This window comes from Electrophorus electricus, chromosome 11 (genome assembly GCF_041902795.1).
Source record: "Electrophorus electricus isolate QZ-2024a chromosome 11, ASM4190279v1, whole genome shotgun sequence".
In the NCBI taxonomy this organism is placed as follows: Eukaryota; Metazoa; Chordata; class Actinopteri; order Gymnotiformes; family Gymnotidae; genus Electrophorus; species Electrophorus electricus.
The window spans coordinates 13,793,799-13,817,333 of NC_137507.1; the positions used below are offsets into that span (position 1 = coordinate 13,793,799).

Genomic DNA, 23,535 nt, shown 5'->3' on the forward strand with positions numbered 1-23,535 from the left:
AAAGAATAGAGAGGACAAATCCTTTCCAACGTGAGTACAGACTGCCAATATTTCCCACAATGCAATTAATGAAATAAAATGTATCTGGGCAGACAATGTCAAAGGGAAAGAGGAGAGCGTGCTCTGGCAAGACACATCACAGACGGGGCAGTGTTGGGGCTAATTAAGAGGTTAACGGGAAAACGTTTGGCAAAGGTCAAAGATGGCCACCAGGCAGCAGGGTGGCTCTGGGCTCCCACCACCAGTAGAGGTCAACGCAGCATACTTCATTTGCATATTTCACAATTACTAGGTACAATACAGAGGTTTGGTTTGGTTTCACATATACTGATTTATTTTAATTGTAAAAAAAAAATAAAATACAAAAACAACAAAACACATTGTAGTGTTGATGGTCAAAGTAAGTAATAATCAGTATATTCTGAGATATTAAAAAGTCCAGTCAAAAGAGAAAAGGGCAATTTTCAAACTTCATGGCACAAAACTTACCCTTAGATCACTTAGAATGCTTACAATCTTCAAAGAAGAAAAGTATCAACACTGCAAGGATATTGGAAACTTTGGTCCAAGTTGTGCACTGCATACAACAAGCCAATAGACAGACATGCAAAAGCCAGATAAAGTAGTATTCACATTTTTGTAATTTCAGTTTTATGGCACATGTAGGGTACTTTAAGTAAACAAATGTTTTTTTGTTAATCAGAACTATTTTTACATGTTTTGTTTGTTTTGGCTTGTTGTAAAGTGCTAGCAGATGTTCTCTGCTGCAAAGGTGCCATATTGTTTCAAGTGCTCAATAATACTACGAAAATTACAGGTAAAATTTAGGATTACCATAAACTCATCTGCAGTCTCTACAATACACATTTCATTACAAGGAGCTTGGAGAGGATACCAACCAACTGTCCAAACTGGCATGTAATATCAGGCAAATACAGTCACCATGCAGTAGCTCAGAACTGACACATGACAGATGAGTTATAATCGTGCTCTGAGAGGCTTGAGGTCAAAAAAGCTGCTTCCAGCAGCCAGTATTGCCATATTCCATTTCTAATCATATCCTCTTGTGAGGAGTGCAGTTTAGCAAGCATGCCTTGAACAGTATTACAGAGATGAATTGGATGGTTTCACAAAGACAAAAGCCGTACCATCAGTATGATTATAACATACTATAAAAGAAAAAACAAAAAACAAAAATGAATGTCAGCGTTCCAGACTGAGGCCTATATGTACAACTGACCCCAAATGGTAAGGTAGACCGTTTTGAATAATATGTCCAGTATATGCACTTTAGGAAAGAGGAGAACGTGCTTTGGTGTTATATCAGCAGACATTTAAAAAGGACACATATAGTTTAAACAAACACACACACAAGCACACACACAGTGTCTAAGAAAACTAAATCTAAGAGCTAGCTAATGGAGAAAAAAAAAAAAAACAACTTTGAAAATGGCTGGCTAATACTGATTTCTAATACTTAAAATTACCAACTGCTACAGACAGACACTGATGGTTAAGTTCCTGTAATTTTTACTATACTTAATATGCAAGATTATATGATTATTTTATGACATTTATTCACATTCCTAGATTACTTATTGTAGAACCCATGGCTAAATCATCATGGATCTTTATTTTTGACATTAAATAATGGATGCAGATTATTAGCTGTTTCTGAAGTTTTAGGCAATTGCTGATCATCCAAATCTTCCATCAACCGATATCAATCTTAGTGCAACCTCAAAAACTGTGACAAAGAGATGAATAGATGAGGTTAATGGGAGTAGGCCTTGTTACAAAACCAAAAGTGTTTCTGCACCTAACTACTATTCTGAGAATTTTTTTTTACCTTTTTCAATTGGTTGCTGCAACTTTCCGTCATTCTCTTCAAATTATGGTTAACTTATCCTCTAACTTTATGGACCTGATACAAAGCAAGCTACAGTAGACAGTGCTTTAAAAAGGCCTTAAAAACAGGCCATCACTTCAAAAACAAATCTTTTTAAGTCCAAAATAAGACTCCCATATAACACCCACAAAGCCTTGATCTCTGACAGTGTGAAAGAGTCATGTGTCTATCGAAATTACAGTGTTGTTCAGAGCAGACACAGTAATTTGAAGTGTCATTGTATACTTATAACATCTGCAAGATGCAAATCAGACTATTACACTAAGCAAAATTACACTAAGCAAGAAATAAAACATAACGGACCTCTGCACTAGGACAGAACCTACAGAAACAATAATACCTAAAAACTGGAAGTTTACGGACAAAGTTAATAGCATAAGTGACAATCATTACAATACATGTTTTATATTTGTCTTTTCATGTATGTAGTTTGTCCTCTTAAGCTTTTAAAGCATCTGCCCAAGGCAGGCAAAAGACATGCATTTTACACTAGAGCATGTGTTTCCTCTGTCACTCATTCACTCAAACACACACACACACAAACTCCCTCCCTCTACATCTGTTCTAGCTACAGGCGAACGGGGGCGGGGGGGGGGGGTGCTTATGTGGGGAAGCAGATTCCGCAGCACTCCATACAGATCTCCAGGCAGTCGGACGACTCGCAGCAGGCATCCATGATGCCACAGTCCATGTCGCAGGGGCAGTTGCAGTCATCGCCCAAGTCATCGGCACAGCAACAGCAGCAGCAGGCCTCCGAGGTGCAGGCGCCGCATGAAGCTTGCGACACCACCATGTTACACAGTGCCAGGAACTCGCAGAACAGGCAGGCCAGGATGCAGTGCACGCAGCAGTCTGTCCCCATAGCAGCGGGCATGGAAACACAGACAGACAGACACAGACACAGACACACACACACACACACACACACACACACACACACACACACACACACACACGGGCTGAACGGACAAAGAGGGCCTCCAGTTTCAATTGGCAAATGAGGCGAAGGATTAAAAACCCACCTCACAAACAATTTGGAAGTGATGGAGAGGCTTGAGCATGGCTCAGCCAGCAATCAGTCATCAAATGAGCACAGTTATATCCCGCTACAGAAAACCATGAGAAATAAGCATATCCATTTATTTTGATTTATCATTGCAGGCCGTATTAGGAGACTTAAGAACCACAACATAAGCGTCTGGGCGGGCGTGTGCGAGAGTGGGGAGGTGGGAGATAGGAGGAAGCAGGGAGATTCCCAGGAACGAATCCCACTTTGGGCCTGATTAGTAGCTCTGTGAATAATGGGGTTATCATCATGCACAAGAAGAGGCCTGATCACGAAAAGCTGATTAGCAGTGTCCAAGATTTTCATGGGCAAATTGCTGCACTAATGCTGCCATTTCCCTCATCCCTGATTAACATTTCACCTCTTCCGCGACCTCTTATAGGGCTGATGCACACGACTCCAGATTACAGTTGTTCAAGATGGCGTGGACACTCGTCTCTTCTGCAATATTTGCTTTCGGATGGGTTTTGTTTTCTCTTAAAGAAAATGTCATGGCATTTTCAGCCATTCTGTTCCTTTGCTGGCTAATGTAATACATTATCTGCATTTACCTAAATGGTCGCACTCGAATGCAAGCTGGCACTAACGTCACCTTGAAATAAACTACCGATACACTTCCCCTCAGGAATAGCAGCACAACTTCGGTAAGTTTGTTAATTCTATAATAATTGCCCATGGGTGTTTTCCCCTCACAGCAGATAAAAAAAACTAGATGCCACAAGCATGCCAGAATGAGTTGTGAAGATTAAAAAAAGAAATCAAGGTTATTTTTCCTAAAAAGATATTTAAAAAAATAATGAATTAGATCAGAGGCATATCACACAAATTAGTCTTGAACTAGCATCTACAGGACCAACAGAGCATCATTTCAGCTGGTACACTGCTGACTCGTTACAGCTGCAATCAACCTTGAGCCCAAAGTACCAGATCCATATTTTGGAGGAAGGGGCTTGATCTGTATTAGTATCATTCCAAAGCACACATTTGCATGGCTTTCATCAGTTCACAGTGCACCATCAAGGAGGGCACTCGGGCTCTGCAGTGAGAGGACGGAGAGAAAAGCTGAGCTTTAAGATTTGTTTAAACAAAGTGGGGTTTTTTTAGGTGGTGGAGCTGACCAACAGTGCAGCAACTCAATCTGGACACTGTTTAAACTCTAAATGTATTAAAAATGCATGTCCACAAAAAGCCAAACTGTATCATCAATTTTATGAGAAACACTGCTAAACACAGTGAACTTCACATCTGACATTATGTTCTGGCACTGTAGTAGGCAGGAGGATATAGCTTTAGTCTATAATCCACTCATTTAAAATAATTAGCACTTTGAAAGCTAGCTGGGTACAATCGGATGTGTTCACTGTGTTCCCTTAAGCAAATTCACATTTGTCCTGAAGAACTTATGAAAGTGGGCAAGAGTATCCCTCCTGAAAACAGGAAACACCTTTGTCCCAAGGTCACACTAGAGCTGCTGAGATATCTACCTCCAGCACCTTAACTTTGGGCCAATAAAATCCAATGGAGAAGAAGGCGGAGCTAGCGGACTGCACACGATTAGACTCGAGTGACGCCCGAGTGCTGCAGAAGCTGCTCGCCTCGCCAAGATGAGTAATACTTCTCACAAGTTGTTGTGTGCTCTTGTGTGCTTGCTTGTGCAATCAGTCCCTTCTTGGGCTTGTAACTCGCCATCCTTGTGCTCATGTGTTCACCCACATGGGTGTGAAAGCTTCAGTTTTTTTTTCCTGAGGTGTATTTTTTTTTAAACTCTCATAGTGATTTGTGTTATAGAGTGTTTTATGCATTCTCTTGGATGTATAATTTATGAGCAGCGATTATTATAAATCTTCAGGAATGAGAAGCTGAGTAAGGGATGCAACAGTCAGCCAGGCTCATCTCCACTGCAGAGCTGACATCGCCTTTAAGAGAGTGTCCATACTTAATGGCAGCCGTGGCCGCGGACGCCCAGTGTGGGAGAGGCCAGCAGGCTGAGCGCCTCCTTGCAGGAAATGGTAGGAGACATCTGGAGCTGCCCAAAGGCCAACATCAAAAAGAGGGACATAAAGCAAGACCAGTGAGCTGGGCAGAAAAAAAACCCACTCAAATAAAAGACTGACTGCTGCCTCTGAAAGCCAGAGAGAGGGAGAGAGAGATGCACGGGGGAGGTCGGCTCAACGTGTAGTCGATAAACCAGAGCAGCACGATGTAGATAAAAGTCAATTGGGGCTCTAACTACTATTTTGATAATTGATTTATGACTAAGTTATTGCTTCAACTGATCAAGCAATGAAAAGCATATAAACTATATTTTACATACATTTATATACATAATCCATATAAATAAGAACACTATAGAGGTCTAAAGTTAGACTGTTCTGCAATAGTACAGATCCCAGTGCCATTTGTTGCAAAGGGTCCACTCACTGTCAGGCTCCTACGCGATGCCTTCCTGAAGACTTTAATGTAAACTGCTCCTGTACTTCAGAAAACAAGTGTCGAGCACCACTGTCCACAGGTAGAGGCTCTTCTTTTAAACACAGCCATGCAGAATCCAAAATAGTCAATGAAGTTTTTTTATTATTGACATCATCAATGCCATTGATTAGTTGTTACTTAAATATAATGCGGTATGACAAAACACTGGCACTTTATTTTTATTTTATTTTTAATCAACATTGTCTGAAAAGGCATGCGATGTATGAGACGGATTCAAATATCTTCAAAATTTTCGTCATGAACTGAATGTGAATCTGCATGTACAAACTCATTTAAGCACACAAACATTTATGATTTATCAGTATTCGTTTGGATGTTTGGCCATTGTATAGTGTAGTGATCACGGTATAGTGATAATCATTAACCTGTGATGGATTGTGAAACTAAAAGCTGGGAAAAGATTTGGGATTTTGAGATTTGCTTGCATTCAGGGGCTAATAAGACAATGAAACAATAAACAGAGTTTAAACAGTGCCAAGCATTCCCATTATTTTGAAGTGGACTGCTGTTTTAATTGAATGTGTCAGAGGAAGTGGAACAAGCACATGCTCACAACCCAAACACACCATTGCTGAAGGTCCTAAGCCACAAAACAAAAGATCTCTCCATCAGAACACGCTCCAGCAGGTCTGCTGTTATCACAGTTCAGTATTAGTGCCAGATGTGAGTCAAGAATACAAAAAGCAGAATCCCCCAAGTGGAGCGCTTGGACGGCTTTATTCTTCTGCTTTCCGGGGTGTTTAGAAGCTAATTTCACAGGCAAACAGATTATGGTAATCCGTGTAAACGTTAAAACACAACAGCTCGTTGTTTTCCAGAGGGAAATAAATACTTTAGTGAATGTATTGATTTAGCTTACATTTGTACAAATAACAGACACAAATACTGTAATGAGGAAGACTTGCTGTAATTAAGAAGATTAAAATATAACACCATTAAAGAAGACAACTAGACTGGCCTCATTTAACAAGCCCACCATACACTTCATAAATTTTCCACAGAACTGTATACAGTATGACATCTGAAATGCTTGAAAACCTCAGGAGGAGGCAGAGTGTCTTCTGTGTCCTACTGCTGAGGAAAAATTCCTCAGTCCCTTGAGCCCTGCTATCCTGCCAACTAATCTGCTGCCTAGAGCACCAAATATTAGTCCACTTTCTACTCTGCAGTTGTTATTTATAGCCACATCCAACAAGAACAATAACAAATGTTATCTGTGAGAAGGGATGTTACGATTTTGAAATTGTCATGTTACAATAACCTAGTCTAAAAATATCAGTTTCAAATTATCATGTATTAATTAACACAAGCCGATGGTGAAAATTAACACAACTATTACAAAAGTTTCTTTGAACATCCTTTCTACAAAAAAAGTCATTGTTGTTAAATTATGTCAGGACTTGCATATCAGTAAGAGAAAACCACCAGCTTTTAATTATTAAGTGCTTTTTTGATTTGTGTTTTTTAAGGCAATGACTTTCAATCCAGAGTTTTGGTGGGGGTTGCAGGCAGGTGGTACAAAAAGTACACAATCCTGTATTTTTGATAACATGTTTTTAAGTACTTATCACATAGTTGTTAAAGCCTGAAACAAGGAGTGAATGTGAAGAAACACATACACCGAGCAAAAGAAAAAAAAAAAGTATATATATATATATATATATATATATATATATATATATATATATATATATATATATATATATATATATATATATATATAAAAATCTGACCAGCACAGTCATAGGCAGCAGCTAACTTTAATTCCAGTTTTGCTTGGTTATGGTCAGCCATATCATGTTTTACTATATGCTAATCATTTATGACAAAGTTACAAACATGCTAGATAGTGGATTATTTAGCCAGAGGGTCTTCACTGCAGTCCATGTGCAAGTCAATGGTCAGGTAACTGTCTAATCTAATTCACCACTAACTGTGATTCTCTAACACCAACAACCCTTGAAAAGGAAAAATATATATCTACCTTTTTTTTTTTCTTTCTTTTTTTTTTTTTTTTACCTGAAGTGCTTCCCTGTAGAGTCTGAGAAATAGTTGATAAAACATGAGTTAAACTCTCTAGCTACCTGGCTAGCTAATAAACAGCCCTGTTGGCTTGTTAACAATTACAAGCTCACAATTACAAGTCCTGAGCAGCCAAAATAGTTTCTCCCCCCCCCCACACACTGGGCAAAGTGGAACATGCTAGATTACTAATAATTGGAGTATGTCCCACATTACTACTCTGCGAGTTAGAATTAAACTGTCTCCAACAAAGCCATTAAATAATGTTAGAGAAAATAATAATTCTTGGATGTAATCCATCTGTAGAACTACTGACCTAATTCTGTAATTAATGGGAAAACCATGATCCCTCTTCACCAGCAACATGGTATGCACTGTGGTCTTCACTGCTAGCCACTGTCTACCGTTACCTTAGCAACATACCTAGCTAGACAGTTACGGCACAGATGTGCTACAACTCCAACACACTTCAACAAAGGCGTTCAATCAGTCGGTCAACGTGAGAGAAAATGCATCTCCTAGGCTGGCCTGCTATATGGACTGGCAAAAAGACGTTACTGTCAGATCCAAGGGAAAAAAACGCAGGCATAGTTCATTCTGCCAACATCACCTAACTGTAATAGCGATGAGCCTGTGGCAAGGAACCACTGACTCACACCTGTCTAATTTTGTAGTCAATAACTTTACTATCAGGTTAAACAAATGATGTGCCAGATTAAATCTGTAACTCTGTTCTGCTGAAAAATGGAAATGAAAACCCCGATCCCCCACATGTGTTATTAATATAGGAAACACAGGTCTAAAGGCAAAAGAGAGGCCAGGCAGACAGGGAGGTGCTTATGAACTGTGGAGAATGGGCTGGAACAGGAAAGAGATGTGGGGTGGGGAACCAGAGAGTAGCTCTTAATGAGGAGACGCTGGGAGATAGGAGAGTGAGGGCCCATGCAGAGGTGGGGCTGACACATCACAGACCTCCCCCCAAACACCCCCCCCCCCCCCCCACACACACACACACAGACCTACCTTGTTAAAAGGTCACACCTTGGTGACCATTGCTAATGCAGTGGTGAGCTCCCTCATTACCGTGTTCACTTTATCATCAGAGCTGACAAGGTGCTAGCTGCTTTTGGGATAATCAAAGACCTCATGCACGTTTATGCTCATGGACAACAGCACACAACCAGAAAAAAAAAGTCAGGCATTATGTTTTGAGAACTGAAATGTGATGAGTCAGTGTTTAAAAAAATAGCTTGGAGAAAGTTAGTTCATGCAGAAACAAGAGCTCAAAAGGGTCAAGTAAGCATGTGAATGTAAGTGTGTGTGCGTGTTTGGAGGGGGGTGATAGTTATTATTACCCTCTGGAGAGGAGGGTTTGTGGGAGCCTGTGGAACTGCCTTTGCTCCTCCTGCTGCTGTCACTGTTCACAGACAGGCTGGAGCGCAGTTTCCTCTGCATGCGCTGAGAGACAGGGGACGGGTGTTTCCTGTGCTCGGAGGACGAGGCAGCAGCAGGCTGCGCAGCCCCGTGGCCATTACTGAGCCCTGTGTGGAGGCCAACCTGCAGCCGGGCAGCCTCTCCCTCACCAGGCTGCTGCAGGCAGGCTGCTGGGTGAGGAAGTGGCTGAGGTTGAGCTGGGGGGGGGGGGGGGGGGGGGGTAGACAAAGGGAGAGAGGGAGAGAGAGAAACAGAGAGAGGTATTTATAATCTTGTCCGAGTTATAGAATAATGGAAGCATTGTATTATTACTTAAAACTCTGGGACAGATGGCAGAGGTTATTCCGAAACTATCTATATTGTAAGTAGGAGAGATGTAACTGTAAGTCTAAGGACTTACCACTCTGGAATTTAATGTCAAAATAGCTTTTGAATATCCAAATACCATTTTACTTTCTTGCAATTTTTTTTTAAGACAACACAATGCTACACACCCTGCCATGAAGGCAATGATCCTTGTATCCAGCAGATCTCCTCTGAGAGACCACAGCTGAACTATTGCAATTTATTGTCATTAGCAGCTTGAACAAGATGCACTACAGAGTCTGATATTTTGTACAGTGTTATCGTAGGCCTCTTTTGACACCCTCTGGATAAAGAAAACATCGTGAACTAGGCAAATGACTTGACGCAACACACATGAGGCTGGAGGAACAGCCAAAGTTAAGATGCAAAGGTTAAGTTGCACAGCAAATATCCAGATACTAAAGACAAAAGCCACAGGCCACCTTTCAGCACAGAGCGAAGGGAGCCGAGGCATTTGCTGTGATCCATTATCAGAGGTCAGTCCGTCCAGAAGACTGGCTCAGGCAGGTAAAGGCTCAGAGGACACCCCCCCACCCCCCCGATCTCGTCTCATCACACACATCGCGCTGCCTCTCTGCTCCAGCACTTACAGTCTTCACACGTGTGACAGGAGCGAGGAGGTGCTGGACCGGGAGCGGTGGCATTTCCAGCAGTAAGAGCTCCTCAGCCTCCTGCTCTACTGGGAGCTCTGCCTCCCTCTCCATCTGCATCAGAGAAGGAGCCACAGCACACTCACTTATTGAGCTCCTTTGAATTATTCATCTCTTTCTTTCTTTCTTTTTTTAACAATTCTGTACATTTTCAGGTTTCCGATGCCCCCCCCCCCCCCCCTGCCTTTCTCTTACAGCATTTTGTGGACTCATGTAAGGTAGCAGCCCATGCGATGGTAATCACAAGCCAACTTCTGTGACAGCCCGCAGCGGCGGGTTTATGTGCCAAATCTCTGAACTTCTCAGAATGGATATGTATGGCCAACTCTGATTTGTCCTTCCCCCCTCAGTTCTTGATATTTCGACGGAACACCAACATGTGCAATTATTGTTAACAAGAGGGGAAAATATGCAGGCCATTGCTTTTTAACAGTGCATCACGGAGGGAGCTGAAAGACAGGAATGTAAATGGAGCAGCGCAATTAAACAAAGCCAGTGTCTGGCGCGTCCTCCTGCAACCAATCTACATGCATGCACTCGCAAACAAATACGGACAACTGGGGCCAGGTTTCTGGAAGGTTCCACAAGCCACAGATGTCCAGCAGAGAAGACGGTCAATGAGCTCCTGCCTAATATTCTATGCAAGTTTAGTTATTCGTGTTTCAAATTAACTTCAAAGTGTCGAGGGAACCAGAAAAGAATCAGTTCTAACTTTGTGCATTTCCTGTAATGTAGTCAGGTCTGATTAAGGCTTTGATAAATGAAACTTCATATTGCTCTAGTAACTCTCAAGGCCTGCCATGCACACACACAGATAAGCTGAAGTCTACATCAATTGGAGCTCAAACAGAAACGTGACATGTTTACTACCAGACAGTATCCAAAACATGCCTACTGTACATTTTAGAAAGTGCAGTGTAGTGACATCGTTATTGCTCGCAGTCACTGGTCGTGGCGCCAGCGCTTGGCAGTTGTTTTGACTGCACCACTTCCAGATAAGGACTTTACAGACAGACATGCGCGACAACGTCTCTGAACTTCCTCTCCGAGCTGTCCATCCCCGCCTCAACGAGGCCACACACCGGTCCAGATACGGCCCGGCTGACACTGCCAAGCAATAAGTTTGCTTCTGCTTTTAAGAAAAGACATGCTTTCAATTTACAAACTAAAAATAGTTATTAGGAAACCACTATATAAATCAGCAGAGTGTCTAAGTGGCAGTTTAGGTTTCCGATTCACTAGGAGGCCTCAAAAGTGTAAGCCTGTGAACTGACTCAGGTCAGAGCAGGTTACACACAAGTATGCACACACACACGCACGCACACGCACAGATGTTGTGGCTAAAGAGGTAGTCAGAATAAGTGTCAAAGAACTCCAAGGAACAAAGACAGGAACTGGTCTCTGTTGCAAATCAATGCTGTCTTGGGTAGTAATATGACACCCAGAAGCAATGCACCAAGTACAATGCCACCTGAATTGTGAATAATACCTTAAGCTTTAAAGTAATAGGTATTTAAAATTAAACAGCTGCAACTGACCAGAAAAACACAGAGCACCCCAAAAAGTGCTTGTACACAAGCTGACATGTTGCATTACAACACCACGTTCTGGTGCAGAGCAGAGGGTCAGGGAAAGCCAGCTCAAATTGGACTTCTAACTGCTCGGTTTCCAACATATCAACAACTGTTGAGAGTGTACATTTGTAGTTGAATAATACATGGTATTCCTCTGCACACTCTGTCAAACACATCACAGGCAAACCGGGGGGTGAGTGCTTCTTGACTGTCTAAGCAGCATCCCAATTTGGTCCCCTGTATCTGACAGGATGAAATATCCTGGGAGCATTTTTAAAAGGCCAGTGTTTGATGGATTCATGAAGAACACACAAATATAATTGCCATTTGTCACTGTGTGTTCGGCGGCTCCCCCACACGGGGCCTGTGCGAAGGGCGCCTGGAGAGAGCCGGCTGTGTGGCTCCACCGCTCCCTATGTAAAACTGTGGATAAACACCCTCGCTTTTGTGTCACAGAAAATAGCTCTGCTGGAAGAATTCAAAATTGTACCCCAAAGACACATGGGGGAGAGCGTCACAGACCTCCCAAGAACGAATATGTATGAACGTGAATGGCGAGGAGCAGCATAAACAAGGCTGGGAGGAAATCGGTCAGGTGGGAGCGTGGAGGCGCGGGGTGAGAGGGGCACGCACATGCTCTCATTTGCACTATTCTCAGTGGAAAGTCCAACGGTAAAAAGAGAACCATATTAGAAAAAGAGGGGGAAAAGGTAGATCCCACGATTTTGGCTCTCATGTAGCATCACATCCTACGCATGGATTCGTTTGCGAAGGCCAGTAAAATGCCCATCCAACAGAGTGCACAATAATCCCGCCGTATTTCACTTGTCCTCAAATCCTGCAGCTAAATAACACTTATTTTATCATACCTTAAGGTCTGGATATTTAAACCAATAACAGTGTATCCGTTACGGAAAAATAAACATCAGGGGGCAGAAAGAAGTGACAGCGTTAAGCAGGCTACATGAAACTCCAGTCAAACATGGAACCAAAAGAGTTGCAGACCTTTCCATACAACTGAAATCTCTTCCTAACTGAAACTCTAAAAGAAACAGGCTTCAAAGTATTGCATCAACACATCATGCAAATAATCAGTCTGAGAACAGCTTCAGTTCTTCACTGTCTTTGCATACACTCAGTAAAAAACAACCCACCCTTCATGGAAAAGTGTTAGAAAGTTATATTGTCAAATAACAAACATACCATATAGGGTGTCCTCCTTAGGTGATCTCTTTTTCATAATGTTACTATAATATAAATATAATAGAAATACTTCATTAATGCTCCTGTGGGCCTGCCAGTCTGATTGAAATGCTAATTTGTAAATGTGCGCTGACCCAGCAGGCGAGCACCCGTCTCCTACAGAAACAGCCCGGGGTGATGTTTCTCCTCCAAACAAACACCTATGGCATGCTCGCGCCTTTCAATCCAAGGGGATCTCTCATGTCTATATTTATAGCAACAACACTACGAGAATTATGTTGCAGAAAATGTAGAATGAGTATTATTACAAAAAGTTTCTGATTGAAAATTTCCTTCGGCACATCAAAACTCATTTATGGGCTGACCTTGCAACTTGGCAAGGACTTCCTTTATTGAGCAGTGGATTTTAGAGGAGAGCAAAAAAAAAAAAGTCCCCAAATAGTGTCCTCGGGACTGGCACACAGAGTATCCATTTCTGCCTCGACTCCGTCAAAAACAAATTACAAAAATCGCTCCTAACGGTCACATAAAAGAGCTTTGTATACCAAGAGGTTTCAGTGTATTGTACAGGTTTGCACAAATGATTCTTGGATCACTAATATCAGTATTAAACATTTTTTCTGGGTCTTTTAATCATGTTAATTCCCTTTACTGTTTGGAGTAAGCAGAATGGAAATGTCATATTACAAGCACCTCCACATTTTTGACTTGTACATTATCTCATTTCTGAGAAAGAACCCCCTTCACATTTGATTCTACTAGCACTTCTGCTGGAGGAAATGGCAGTCAGAATTACACAGCTGTTTTTGTGTCAGAGTGTACTTTTAATTCTCTGTGACAATCATTTAAATTTGGTCCTTCAAATGAAACCTTCTGTAAAGGTCTCACACTCTAGAAGGTGTTTGACATTCCAAGTCACCCTTTTCACACTAATTCTCTGTCTGTCTGTCTGTCTCTCCCCCCTTCTTAAACAATGACAAGGAGAGCCGGGCATTTGGGATTTGCTCATTTCAAATCTGGGAATGTGGCTGCTGACTGAATTGGGGTGGGGGGAAAAAAAAAACAAAAAAAAAAAACGCCCCCTCAGACTTTGTCCTGCTTAATTACATTTTACAGTGTATACAGCAACTGGAAAGACAAGAGCAAGGCTTCATATGGAAGAACTATTCTGCTGCTCAAGGGGAAATGGAGGAAATCATCAATCATTCTTTGATTTCAACAGTGTATTTACTATAATAAACATGTCTGACTGCTTCAGAAATCATTACTCACTCATTCAATGCGGGAATTCACATTGAAGGAGATGCACTGAGAAAAATCATTCAGCTTTAAAGAGTCAGAATCTGGGTTCTTTTTTTAATCACGAAGCTAACTGAAAAGGCCCCCATAACAAACTGAGACAAAAGATGGGAATAACAACGGCATTTTCCTTTCTTTCACCTTAATTCTTCACAAGTTCAAGATCAACCCTCCCTTCCTTCCAGTCCATTTCCACCCTGAGGGAACAGAAGAATGCAGTAAACGCAAAACTTCTTCACGAGTGCAGTTATAAAAATGCACATCTTGTACAGATTTAGCTTTTTACAAAGCTACCACATTTTCTCAGAAGATCAATTATGACGTGACTCAAACCAGGCCTGGGGCTGCAGCAGGGCAGCATGTGCCGAGGGTGCTCCACCCAGACGACTCAGAACAACAACCCAGCAACACGGGCACGAGAGGCGAAAGGGGGAGGGACGCATTTTCAGTTCCAGCTCCTCGAATGACTCACAGATTCCACTAAAAGCAAAAAAAAAAAAAAAAAAAAAAAAACTTAGAAGGAGTTGCGGTCTCACAGAAAAAGTGCAGCCCATGCAGCTGACGGAGGCCTTGCAAACAGACACGGGTCAAGTCTTGTGCTGGTTACCATGAAACAAAAGAGGGATGACCGCATTGGACCTGGGAGGGAAGAAGCACTTCTCCCCATACCAGTAGGGCCTGGTCAGTTCATAAAACAATACCTATAGACATGGTTCCTTTATTTGCTCGGTGTCAATCTCTAACATTAACAGCGCTAATGTGACAGCTGTGGGTCAGTGAGCTCTGGCTTTGGGGTGCCAATCAAGGCCTTAAGCTCAGGAATCAGGCTAAAGGACAGAGGTGCTGTGAGTGGCTTTCTAACATGAGGCGGCTGTATCGATTTTCGCCATGGCAGGGCGCACCGCCTGCGCCGGGGCCGAACGGAGCCTCCTCGGCTCCCTGGTCACCCCCCAGTGATCAGAGGCCTGACAGAATGACCTACCAGGGAGGCAGTGAACCTGCAAACACACAAGGCCAGAGGGGGCCACATCACCAGAGATCTCGGTAATAGAAAAGGGGTTTAACCTTAATGTTGAAGCCAAAACCCTGTTAGAAGGCCAGTAATCCCCCTTGCTCTGCTCTCATTTGAAGTGTTTTTTTTCCCTTCCTTTCCTCAGTAAAAGGCATCACCCCGTGTTGTGAAAGGTTTGGATGCTGCTAAGGCGGCTCTCTGTCTCTGTAAAAGTTGTGGATCACACAGAAGAACAGCTCTTTGTAGACCCCGAACACCACAGTGTGGATTCACATTGTGTTTTCTGTGCAAATGACTCAGACCCATGTCATATTTTCACGTGCAAATAACTTTCAGAATGCAGAATGCAGCTTCTCAGAATGCAGCTGTGGACCACTTCTGGCCAGGACAGACAATGACAATGCTTTGACATTACAGTGTCATGTGACTGCTGAGACGAGTCAAGCGTAGTAACATCAGGAAACTTGAGGGGAAAAAAAAAAAGTTCATTGATGACTGTGAGAGATAATAAACGAGACTGAACACAAGGATATTTTTATAAGAGCCTTATTTTTAGCATTAGTAAAATGCTAATTAAATTCTCAAAATGTTCCATATAAATTGTATCTGCACCTAAGACAATGAGGAAATAATTACCACGAGGTAGAATCACAATGGCCATTTTAATCAACCCCAGTGCTAGCATTTCACCATATTTCTACCGTTTTTGATTCCATGACCCACTGCGATGTAATCACTTGAAAATTAGCCCCCTGTTCTAATGGGCCCTTGCTTTGGTGACACGTGATCAGAGATAAAATTAGCATCTTGTGTAACAAGAATAAAGTCATTGTTTAATAATAAAACATTCAATATACACAGGGCTAAGAGGAAAGAATTTGCTTTTATATTTTTTGTATAAGACATTCACACTTACATTTTGTTAGCTGAAATTTGTTAGCAGAGCAAAGAGGTCAGGGATTCTGCCTTCTGTCATTTACTTAAAGTAAACAAGAATTCAATAAAAGGACCTTTCCTTTTAGGGATAATATAAGTCATAATAATTTTGCAAACCAACTGACAACTTGGACTAGCTACGTCCACTGCAAACTATGGTGCTAAAGTTAACTGGAAGAAGTTGGCCTTCCCTGTGTCTTTTCCCCCCAAAGTAAGCCAGATAAACTCATGCTCTTAGAATTAAATGGGCACAGCTATGCAGTTTTTGTGAGCACAGACATCCCCACCCCGCAAACTCCCAGTATTCTTAAAGAACACAACCTTGGTACCTTAATAAGTAATCCAAAACGCCATGCCTGAGCTACTCTTGTCTAAGGGTACTGAACCAAAATAAATGGTCATTAAAACTAGGGAAATCACACAAATATAGCCGAATAGAGCCATTAGCACAGTTACTGAACTTTTAGTGTTCTAGGCTAACAGGTCAAAGAATGATGTCATCTCAGAGGATTCCACAATGCAACACCTTGACAGTAAGAATGCCTATGATGGAAGGCTCTCTTATAACTGGTTACTAGACTTTATGAAGACAACCAAGTCTTTTCACAAGCATTTTGCTTCAACACAGAAGGCCTGCAAGGCTACTTGCCTTTTTTCCAGCTATGAATGCACAGCTACTCATTAACAGGACTGATCAATAACAACAAAACAAATTGCCATGGTAATGTAATAACATTAAATCATTTAACAGTTAAACTAAACAATTGACAGAGGTCTTCAGAGGAAAAAGCCACTGCTTTTTTGGGATTACACATACCACAGTCTGTTTATGCCTCCAAGCATGTATGAGTACAGAAAAAAACAGTTAGACAGGTAGCAAATATATTAAAATGTAAGCAAGAAAAGGACACAGTGTTGCAATTTCCAAAGGAATGCACTTATTAATATATATAAATCAACAACAGAAAAAGTTTTTTAAAAGTTGTGCTGACTACACAGAGGAAATCTTAGGCCCTGAACAAGTCAGTCAACTCTCAGAGAGTATGAGAGAATCTCATCCAGCAGGAAATTAAAATGAAAATACTATAAGTGACCAGTCAAGAGATTTCCTCACGATTTCCTGCCCTGTCGCAAGATATGAAAGTTCTAATTATCACATTGTACAATCTGATTGGTGAACTTACCACACCAATCAGTGCAGTGTCTACCACCCCAGCTCTCTCACTAGCTGTACCTCAGGCACCATGTCAGATCGAGCTAAAGCCCTTTCCATCATCCTCAATTTGTTTGACATCCCCTTGTACATTTTACAACCTGACACACATGTTGGAGCCCATCATCAATACAGACATTTGGCTTCTATGATTATATGAAGAGCCTCAAATGTAGTCCAGTAACATTCCCAAAGGAATACCACCTTACCCAGTATCTCATGCATCAGTTATCTGCACCGGAATGGGATCAATCACAACACTGAGAGAAGCAGATGCCCCAAACCCAGCTTGACAGGAAAGACAGACCCAGTACCTGGCTGAGGCAGGAATACACCTGCTGATCAGCCCTTTGTTTAAGAAAACACGGCCTGATGATGTTCCTTTGGTTTGGTGGAAAGAACAAGAACTAAACTAGATAATTAGAAGACACACTAGAAAATGAACAAAATGAGAGTAAGCTGGGAAAGTTAACAACTTAGAAACCAAGAGCGGCTGTGTCAGACGCAAACAGTGCAGCAACATATGCACGGATGGAAGCAATCAGGTGATATTAGCAGTTCTAGACACCCTAAACTTCTCTGAGGAAAATAATTTATCCACAGGAAAACTAGTCTAATATTTCAGTTAGAAGAAAGTGGGGGATTTTCTTTCAACAACAGTGAAGTCTGACCTTTGTATATCTGGTGACACATGGATTTAATTGTGTCCTGTGGACAGCTGAGTTTTAGATCAGTTAAAAATGCAGCATGCACACCTGCATGTAAGGGTGATGTTAGAGATTGTCAGTGCCAAGTCTGAGTGTGTGGGTGTGTATGACAGACAGAGACAGAGAGAGAGAGAGATGGGCAGACCAAGGGAGAGAGAGAGACAGGGAGGGACAGACAGAGAGAAACAGAGAGAGAGGTTTTTATAATCGCCTCCGAGTTACAAAAGAATTCTTTAAGCTGGCAGACAATATTGAAGACAGACTCTATGGCAAGGTACCCAGGTTTCTTGTAATAACCAGTAATGTACACAATGGAACTGGGTGTGTCAATTTTCCCAAACACAAGTGGCCAGTCCAATCACAACCTCTGTTTTCCTAATTATTTCCTACCAGTACAATGGGATCTCGGGAACAAGAAATCCTTTCTATCTGAACCCATTTGATGTAAAACACTGCAATTTTTTGCAAACTTTTCATGTTAACATGCTTAGAGACAACTGTAATAACTATAGTTCAATCCATCTATTTCAATCCATCATTTGGTTTATATTGCAGCCCAGATGCCTAAAATGTATAATGATTTACCAGGTGAGAGGCTCAAGTTCTAAAGTTGAGATTCCCAGATCCAGGGCGACCGGGGCCAAACCACAAAAGGATATCCTTACTCATTCAGCTCTTTGGGCTGCGGCTTTGGCAAGTGAAGCCCATGGAGAAATGTCAACTATTAGCCAACCCAACTGTAGAAGGAAAGGCGGGAAAGTTCGGTTCAGCTTCGTAAGGCCCTCGTCAGTTCGCCATATGGAATAAAAAATGGCAGATGATGGAGATGAGAGTTTAGCACACATCCACCATTTGCATAATCACACTCGACGTATGATAGAGCTACAGCCCAAGGGAAAGACTAGCAGGGCCCAAGTAAATAGATGTAGGAAAGTTTCAAATCAATTACCAGCAAAGAGTGTAAAGATTAAAACCACTTCAATTTGTTTTCTTGAAAAAAAAAACAACCGTGCCAGTTCCCAGAACCACAAGCATTGTCAAATAAGCTGCCAACTCTTCATATGCATGCTGATAATTCCTCACAAGTTCTTATCACAAAATTTGCATGCTTTGTAGTTTGTGGGCACAGTATCTCTCACCATGGACACAATCATACAGAATCTGTTTCTTATACCTAGTGTATATGACTGATAATTAAGCTTTCATCTTCCCATGCATTTTGACAATGCTTGACAAGGTTCACCACAACTACAATCTCGTTGCAAGCTTCCATCAAATTAACCAATGTTAAGTCAAGAAAAAAAAATCTAACTCCAAATAGAATAAAAATAAAGTAAGAATTGTCCATAGAACAGTAGGTTTCAATGACTATGGGGCCTGGCTCTATATAACAATACAAACATTATTGCAAACTTACATGTACATATATGATGTATATGATTGCTGTAGCTTTATAGGTGCAGAGTGGACCTAGCACTCTTGTGAGACAAGTTTAAGGGAAGTTTGCACAAGATGTATATTCTAGAAAAACTGCCATTTTGAGATCAACTTTTCTGTCAAAATAAGAATATAAACAGACTGTTACAAGCAAGGTGATGGCATCAGGAACCACTTTCTTTTCACCATTTCAGTCTGTCAGTTCTGGTATATGTTGGCTGGTAACCAATGCCACACTTCAACAATGCAAGCTCAAAAGAAACAAAAACAAAACAAATAAACAAAAACTATTTTTAACAGCACTGAATCTATATTATGACATGACTTATGGTTACAGAAACACAAAAATAATTAGATAAGCATTCTTATCTACTTTTGATCAATCATGAAATCCTGTGCAACCATAATGGTATAATCAGGGAACTAAGAGAAAGCTAAGGAATAAAGCATCTACTGTGGACCATAACAAACCAGGACAAAAGGTAGTCAACACTTACATTTTACAAGGTCATTTTGACAGTGGTTCTCTTCCAGCCTATCCCCCTGGACATCAGAGTTTTCTCTAGAGGAAGGAGTCCTGGTTGTCTCTCTGGCGTCGGACGGTTCATTAGCATCATTCTGGCATGTGTCTTTGAAAGCATTAAAAAAACGTGATGAAACCCAATGAAACTTACAAATGTCACCAGCAACCCCCCACCCCCTTTTAAAATGTTCTCACTTACTTCAAGATAGCCAAGCATGCAAAAGATAGAAGCTAAGATTGGCTCAGTATCAGGAAGAGAAATGGCAGCTTTTATTTGCCAGATAAAATTAATTCATTTGGTGAGTGGTTGCACAACAGCATGTGCAGATCAGGAAGGGAACTAGCCAGAACTCTGAAGTTCATTTTCTCAACTCTGCCCCTGTATATACAAGACCTGCCAAAGTATTTATAACCATAAAATTATAAGCATAAAAATTCTCTAAAATTAGAAAAAGTATATGGATAAATCCTACCTACACAAAAAGGACAAGCTGTCTTTCAAACACTGAGCTTCAAGAATTTCAAATGACATGAACTTAATTATGAAAAAATAAACGCTACCTGTATACTTCTTCTTAGACTATGGTTTGATGCACATTTGAAAATGATCAACACAGTATAAACAGCTTATTTCAAGGTAACCTGATAAACTTCCCATATGTAAGAGATTTGTTAAGAAGTCAATTTAAAATCACTGTAACATTCATAAATAACTTTCATACATTTATTTAGAGTCATCACGCAACAAGTGACAAAGTATTTAATTTGTCCTCTTTGTCTGCAGTAAATCCTGCGCATTAAACGCTCCGGCTGAAGTAATTCATTATGACCGAAGTAGCTGTATTTAAGTTTTCCTAATGTTCCAGTGGCACTGATTAAATGGAAGCATGGTAAAAAACACGTTCTCGTTCAAGAGTTAGCTTATACTATGAACAACACCAGCACTGTTTCTCTTCCTCCCATGGTTTGGAGTCAGCTGTGTGGGTCCACAGTGAGGAGAATGAACTCTGAGTCAGCACCATAACACGTCTTCCTTCCTGACACATCCGCTGCATTTGCTGTAGTTTTGTGTGTCCCAGAGCATTGCTCATTACACGAGGCAAAAGGGAGAAGGCTGACATGCTACAGCAGTTTTAGATTCATGCCGTTAGAAGAGCCCAGAGCTGATTTATGGAAAGCCTTTACTCAGACAGTGACTTCCTGAATCGATGCACACTTCCAGCGCAGTCGACTTGTGATGCATCGCAGTATTTACTGATTACAATTTGAAATAAATTGGTCTATTCTTTGCACATGCAGTCTCCAGAGGAGGGAAATCCAGTCTTAAATGTGAGGCTCTAAATATCCTGTGAAAATCCATTTGCCAGACCATGCCTGTGATTGCTTACTTTGTCCTACTTTGCTATTTCTGACAGTACTGTAATGATGACTGGTATAAATAGGATGCTTAATGGTTCAGTGCCTTAAAATAAAAAAAAAAAAAAGAAAGAAAGAAAGAAAAATCCCAGGCTTAGTTTGTATGTGATAATCTCATAAGCAACTAGAAACTTAATTAAAAACTATAATTGGCAGTGGTTCCTGCTAATAGTCACTAAAGCTTCCCTCAATCCTTACTGAAAAATAATGAAAAAATTATCCCCCACTAATAGAACCACCCAAATATGATTTGATTATATCAGACGGCAGGTGAGGAGTCTGCTGGATATTGACAACTTACATAGACTTGGTCTAACTTATGTATCAATACCAGTTTATACAGAACATAACTGGCCTACACGTACAAGTTTACAGGCAACATGTTAAGGCCTATTCCTATGAAAACAGACCACTCTTTGCAGGGTAACGTCAACGTGCTGTTAGATGAGACTTCATCTCTAAGGATTATTTAAATTTAAGCGATGTGTAACCTAAATCTTACGAAAAGCTCTCAGAATAAGACATTGTGGCGCTTACCTTGTGAGTTAGCCAGAAGCAGACTGGGCTCCTGCTGGAGTTGCTTCTCCGGCCCCGCAGGCCCCTCCGGAGGTAAAACTGTCTCCGCGGACATGAGCCAGAACTCTTGTTAAGACACAGTACACACCCGGGGAAAAAGGCTCCTGAATCAGTCGTTGGCCCTGTCAGAAGAGCGTAAACTATGGAGAGTGTGCGAACATAATACTGTATCAAAAGCATGAGTGCGTTAGTGAGTTAGTTACACTTCTCTGCTGCTAAGAAAAGTGACGTCAGCTTGCAAAATGTCGTTAAGTTAGTGGAAAGTTTCTTTCTCTCCGTAAAAATGCAACTCGCTCACGTACTTTCACGCAAACATAATACCTCTGTGGACAAGGTAACAAGTCAATATTTCTTAGTAAATTTTCAGATTACACCTAAACGAGCAGAAAAACACTGACAGTATACCTTTCAAACATGTCAACTCCCCAACAACCCAAGTGTGACTTTTCCCAAGTAAATCGCGTCCCGTTCCAAATTTCAGAGTTACCGCCACATAAAAGATGTAAAAGTTCAAGTAAATGCAAAAAAATCCTTTGCAAAAAGTAGTCCCAGTCAACAAAAATCCTATGTCATAACGTTTCAGACCGCCTTGCTAGTTCGCTAAGAAAGTTGAACTGAAACATTTTTCATCATATCCGGATTCCGAAAAGCCCTCGCACCCGCGCGCTCAGCCAGCTGCAGAGAGCCAGCATCCCGATGTACTGAGGGAAGTTTTCATTTAGATATTCTATCAGTTTACAAGAAGTCGTCTTGCACGGGTGTTTTTTTTTTATTATTTAGAATTCAGGAAACAAATTATTTTCAAATAAATAAATAAAAAGGTTTCGGCTTTTTATGGACACCTCCCAATGCAGTATTTGTTTTGTGTGTGTGTGTGTGTGTGTGTGTGTGTGTGTGTGTGTGTGTGTTGCTCATAACTTTTTCAATACTCAGACTTTTAACTGTCTGCGTACATAGCCTTTACAAGTAGCTTTGAGCGCTATCACGTTCACACTTTCTCATGATAGCTTTGCTAAGGATAAAGTCCATAAGCATGGAAATGGGTGATTGATGTGAAATATGCCCTCCTCATTGACTCAGTGAACTCCATTTTCTGCTCCTAATGCAGAAATCACTCCAGGTCTCTGGCATAATGATTTACGATGAATCTGTGTCAATGTTGAACTCACAAACCCCACATAATCCATCTTACAGCAATGCGCCATTCTCCGTTTATAAGTGTTGAATCTATTACTGCGCTGATTGGTAATAACTCTCTGCCTCGATGCCCCTTGGATGGTAATTACTTAGACACCGATATTCCCTGAGACCCTGCACCAAAGTTAAAAAGCCAGCATCAGCGGAGATGTTACCTGACCCTGGACATCCTCGGTTATCTGTTTAAAATCACCACAAAGCGCCTTCATCGCCGTGCACACAGCAGACTACCACACAGGCAATAGAACATCACACTCTCCTAATTGGTTTAATGCCACATGCTTCTTTAGACTAAATGAACCCTGCACTTGAATATTTCAGTATGTGATGCTTACGCGGGGAGATTGTCTAAATTCCATGGCGACGCTGCTGACAAACATTTATCGTGTGTTAAATCGTGTGTTAAATCGTGTACCGCTGAGAATGAATAAGCAGTGGAAGCCACAGCGTGTCAGGCCGTCACCTCGTGTCAGCGACGTGTCAGCGACGTGTCAGAAGTGCA

At 41.3% G+C, this 23,535-nt stretch overlaps 1 protein-coding gene across 2 annotated transcripts; it reads right to left on the bottom strand.

Annotated features, from left to right (window-relative positions):
* Nucleotides 1-1,100: 1,100 nt before the first annotated feature.
* Nucleotides 1,101-22,468, bottom strand: mdfic (MyoD family inhibitor domain containing). Of its 2 annotated transcripts, none has more exons than XM_035528362.2 (5): nucleotides 22,242-22,468; nucleotides 21,798-21,958; nucleotides 19,819-19,950; nucleotides 8,846-9,121; nucleotides 1,101-2,761 (listed from the first exon to the last, which is right to left on the bottom strand). In XM_035528362.2, the coding sequence occupies exons 2-5, from the start codon at nucleotides 21,889-21,891 to the stop codon at nucleotides 2,511-2,513; spliced, it is 753 nt and encodes a 250-aa protein (XP_035384255.1). In that variant the 5' UTR covers nucleotides 21,892-21,958; nucleotides 22,242-22,468; the 3' UTR covers nucleotides 1,101-2,510. The 2 variants fall into 2 exon arrangements, with proteins under 2 accessions (XP_035384255.1, XP_035384256.1); XM_035528363.2 differs by having other exon boundaries at nucleotides 21,798-21,976.
* Between the last annotated feature and the right edge of the window lie 1,067 nt (nucleotides 22,469-23,535).

Coding starts and splice junctions, on each gene's coding strand:
- mdfic (XM_035528362.2), bottom strand. CDS start 21,891: ATGTCCGCGGAGACAGTTTTACCTCCGGAGGGGCCTGCGGGGCCGGAG. Junction 9,122..19,818: donor TCAAAATGACCTTGTAAAAT/GTAAGTGTTGAC, acceptor CCCCCCCCCCAG/CTCAACCTCAGCCACTTCCT. Junction 2,762..8,845: donor CAAACCCTCCTCTCCAGAGG/GTAATAATAACT, acceptor CTATGGGGACAG/ACTGCTGCGTGCACTGCATC.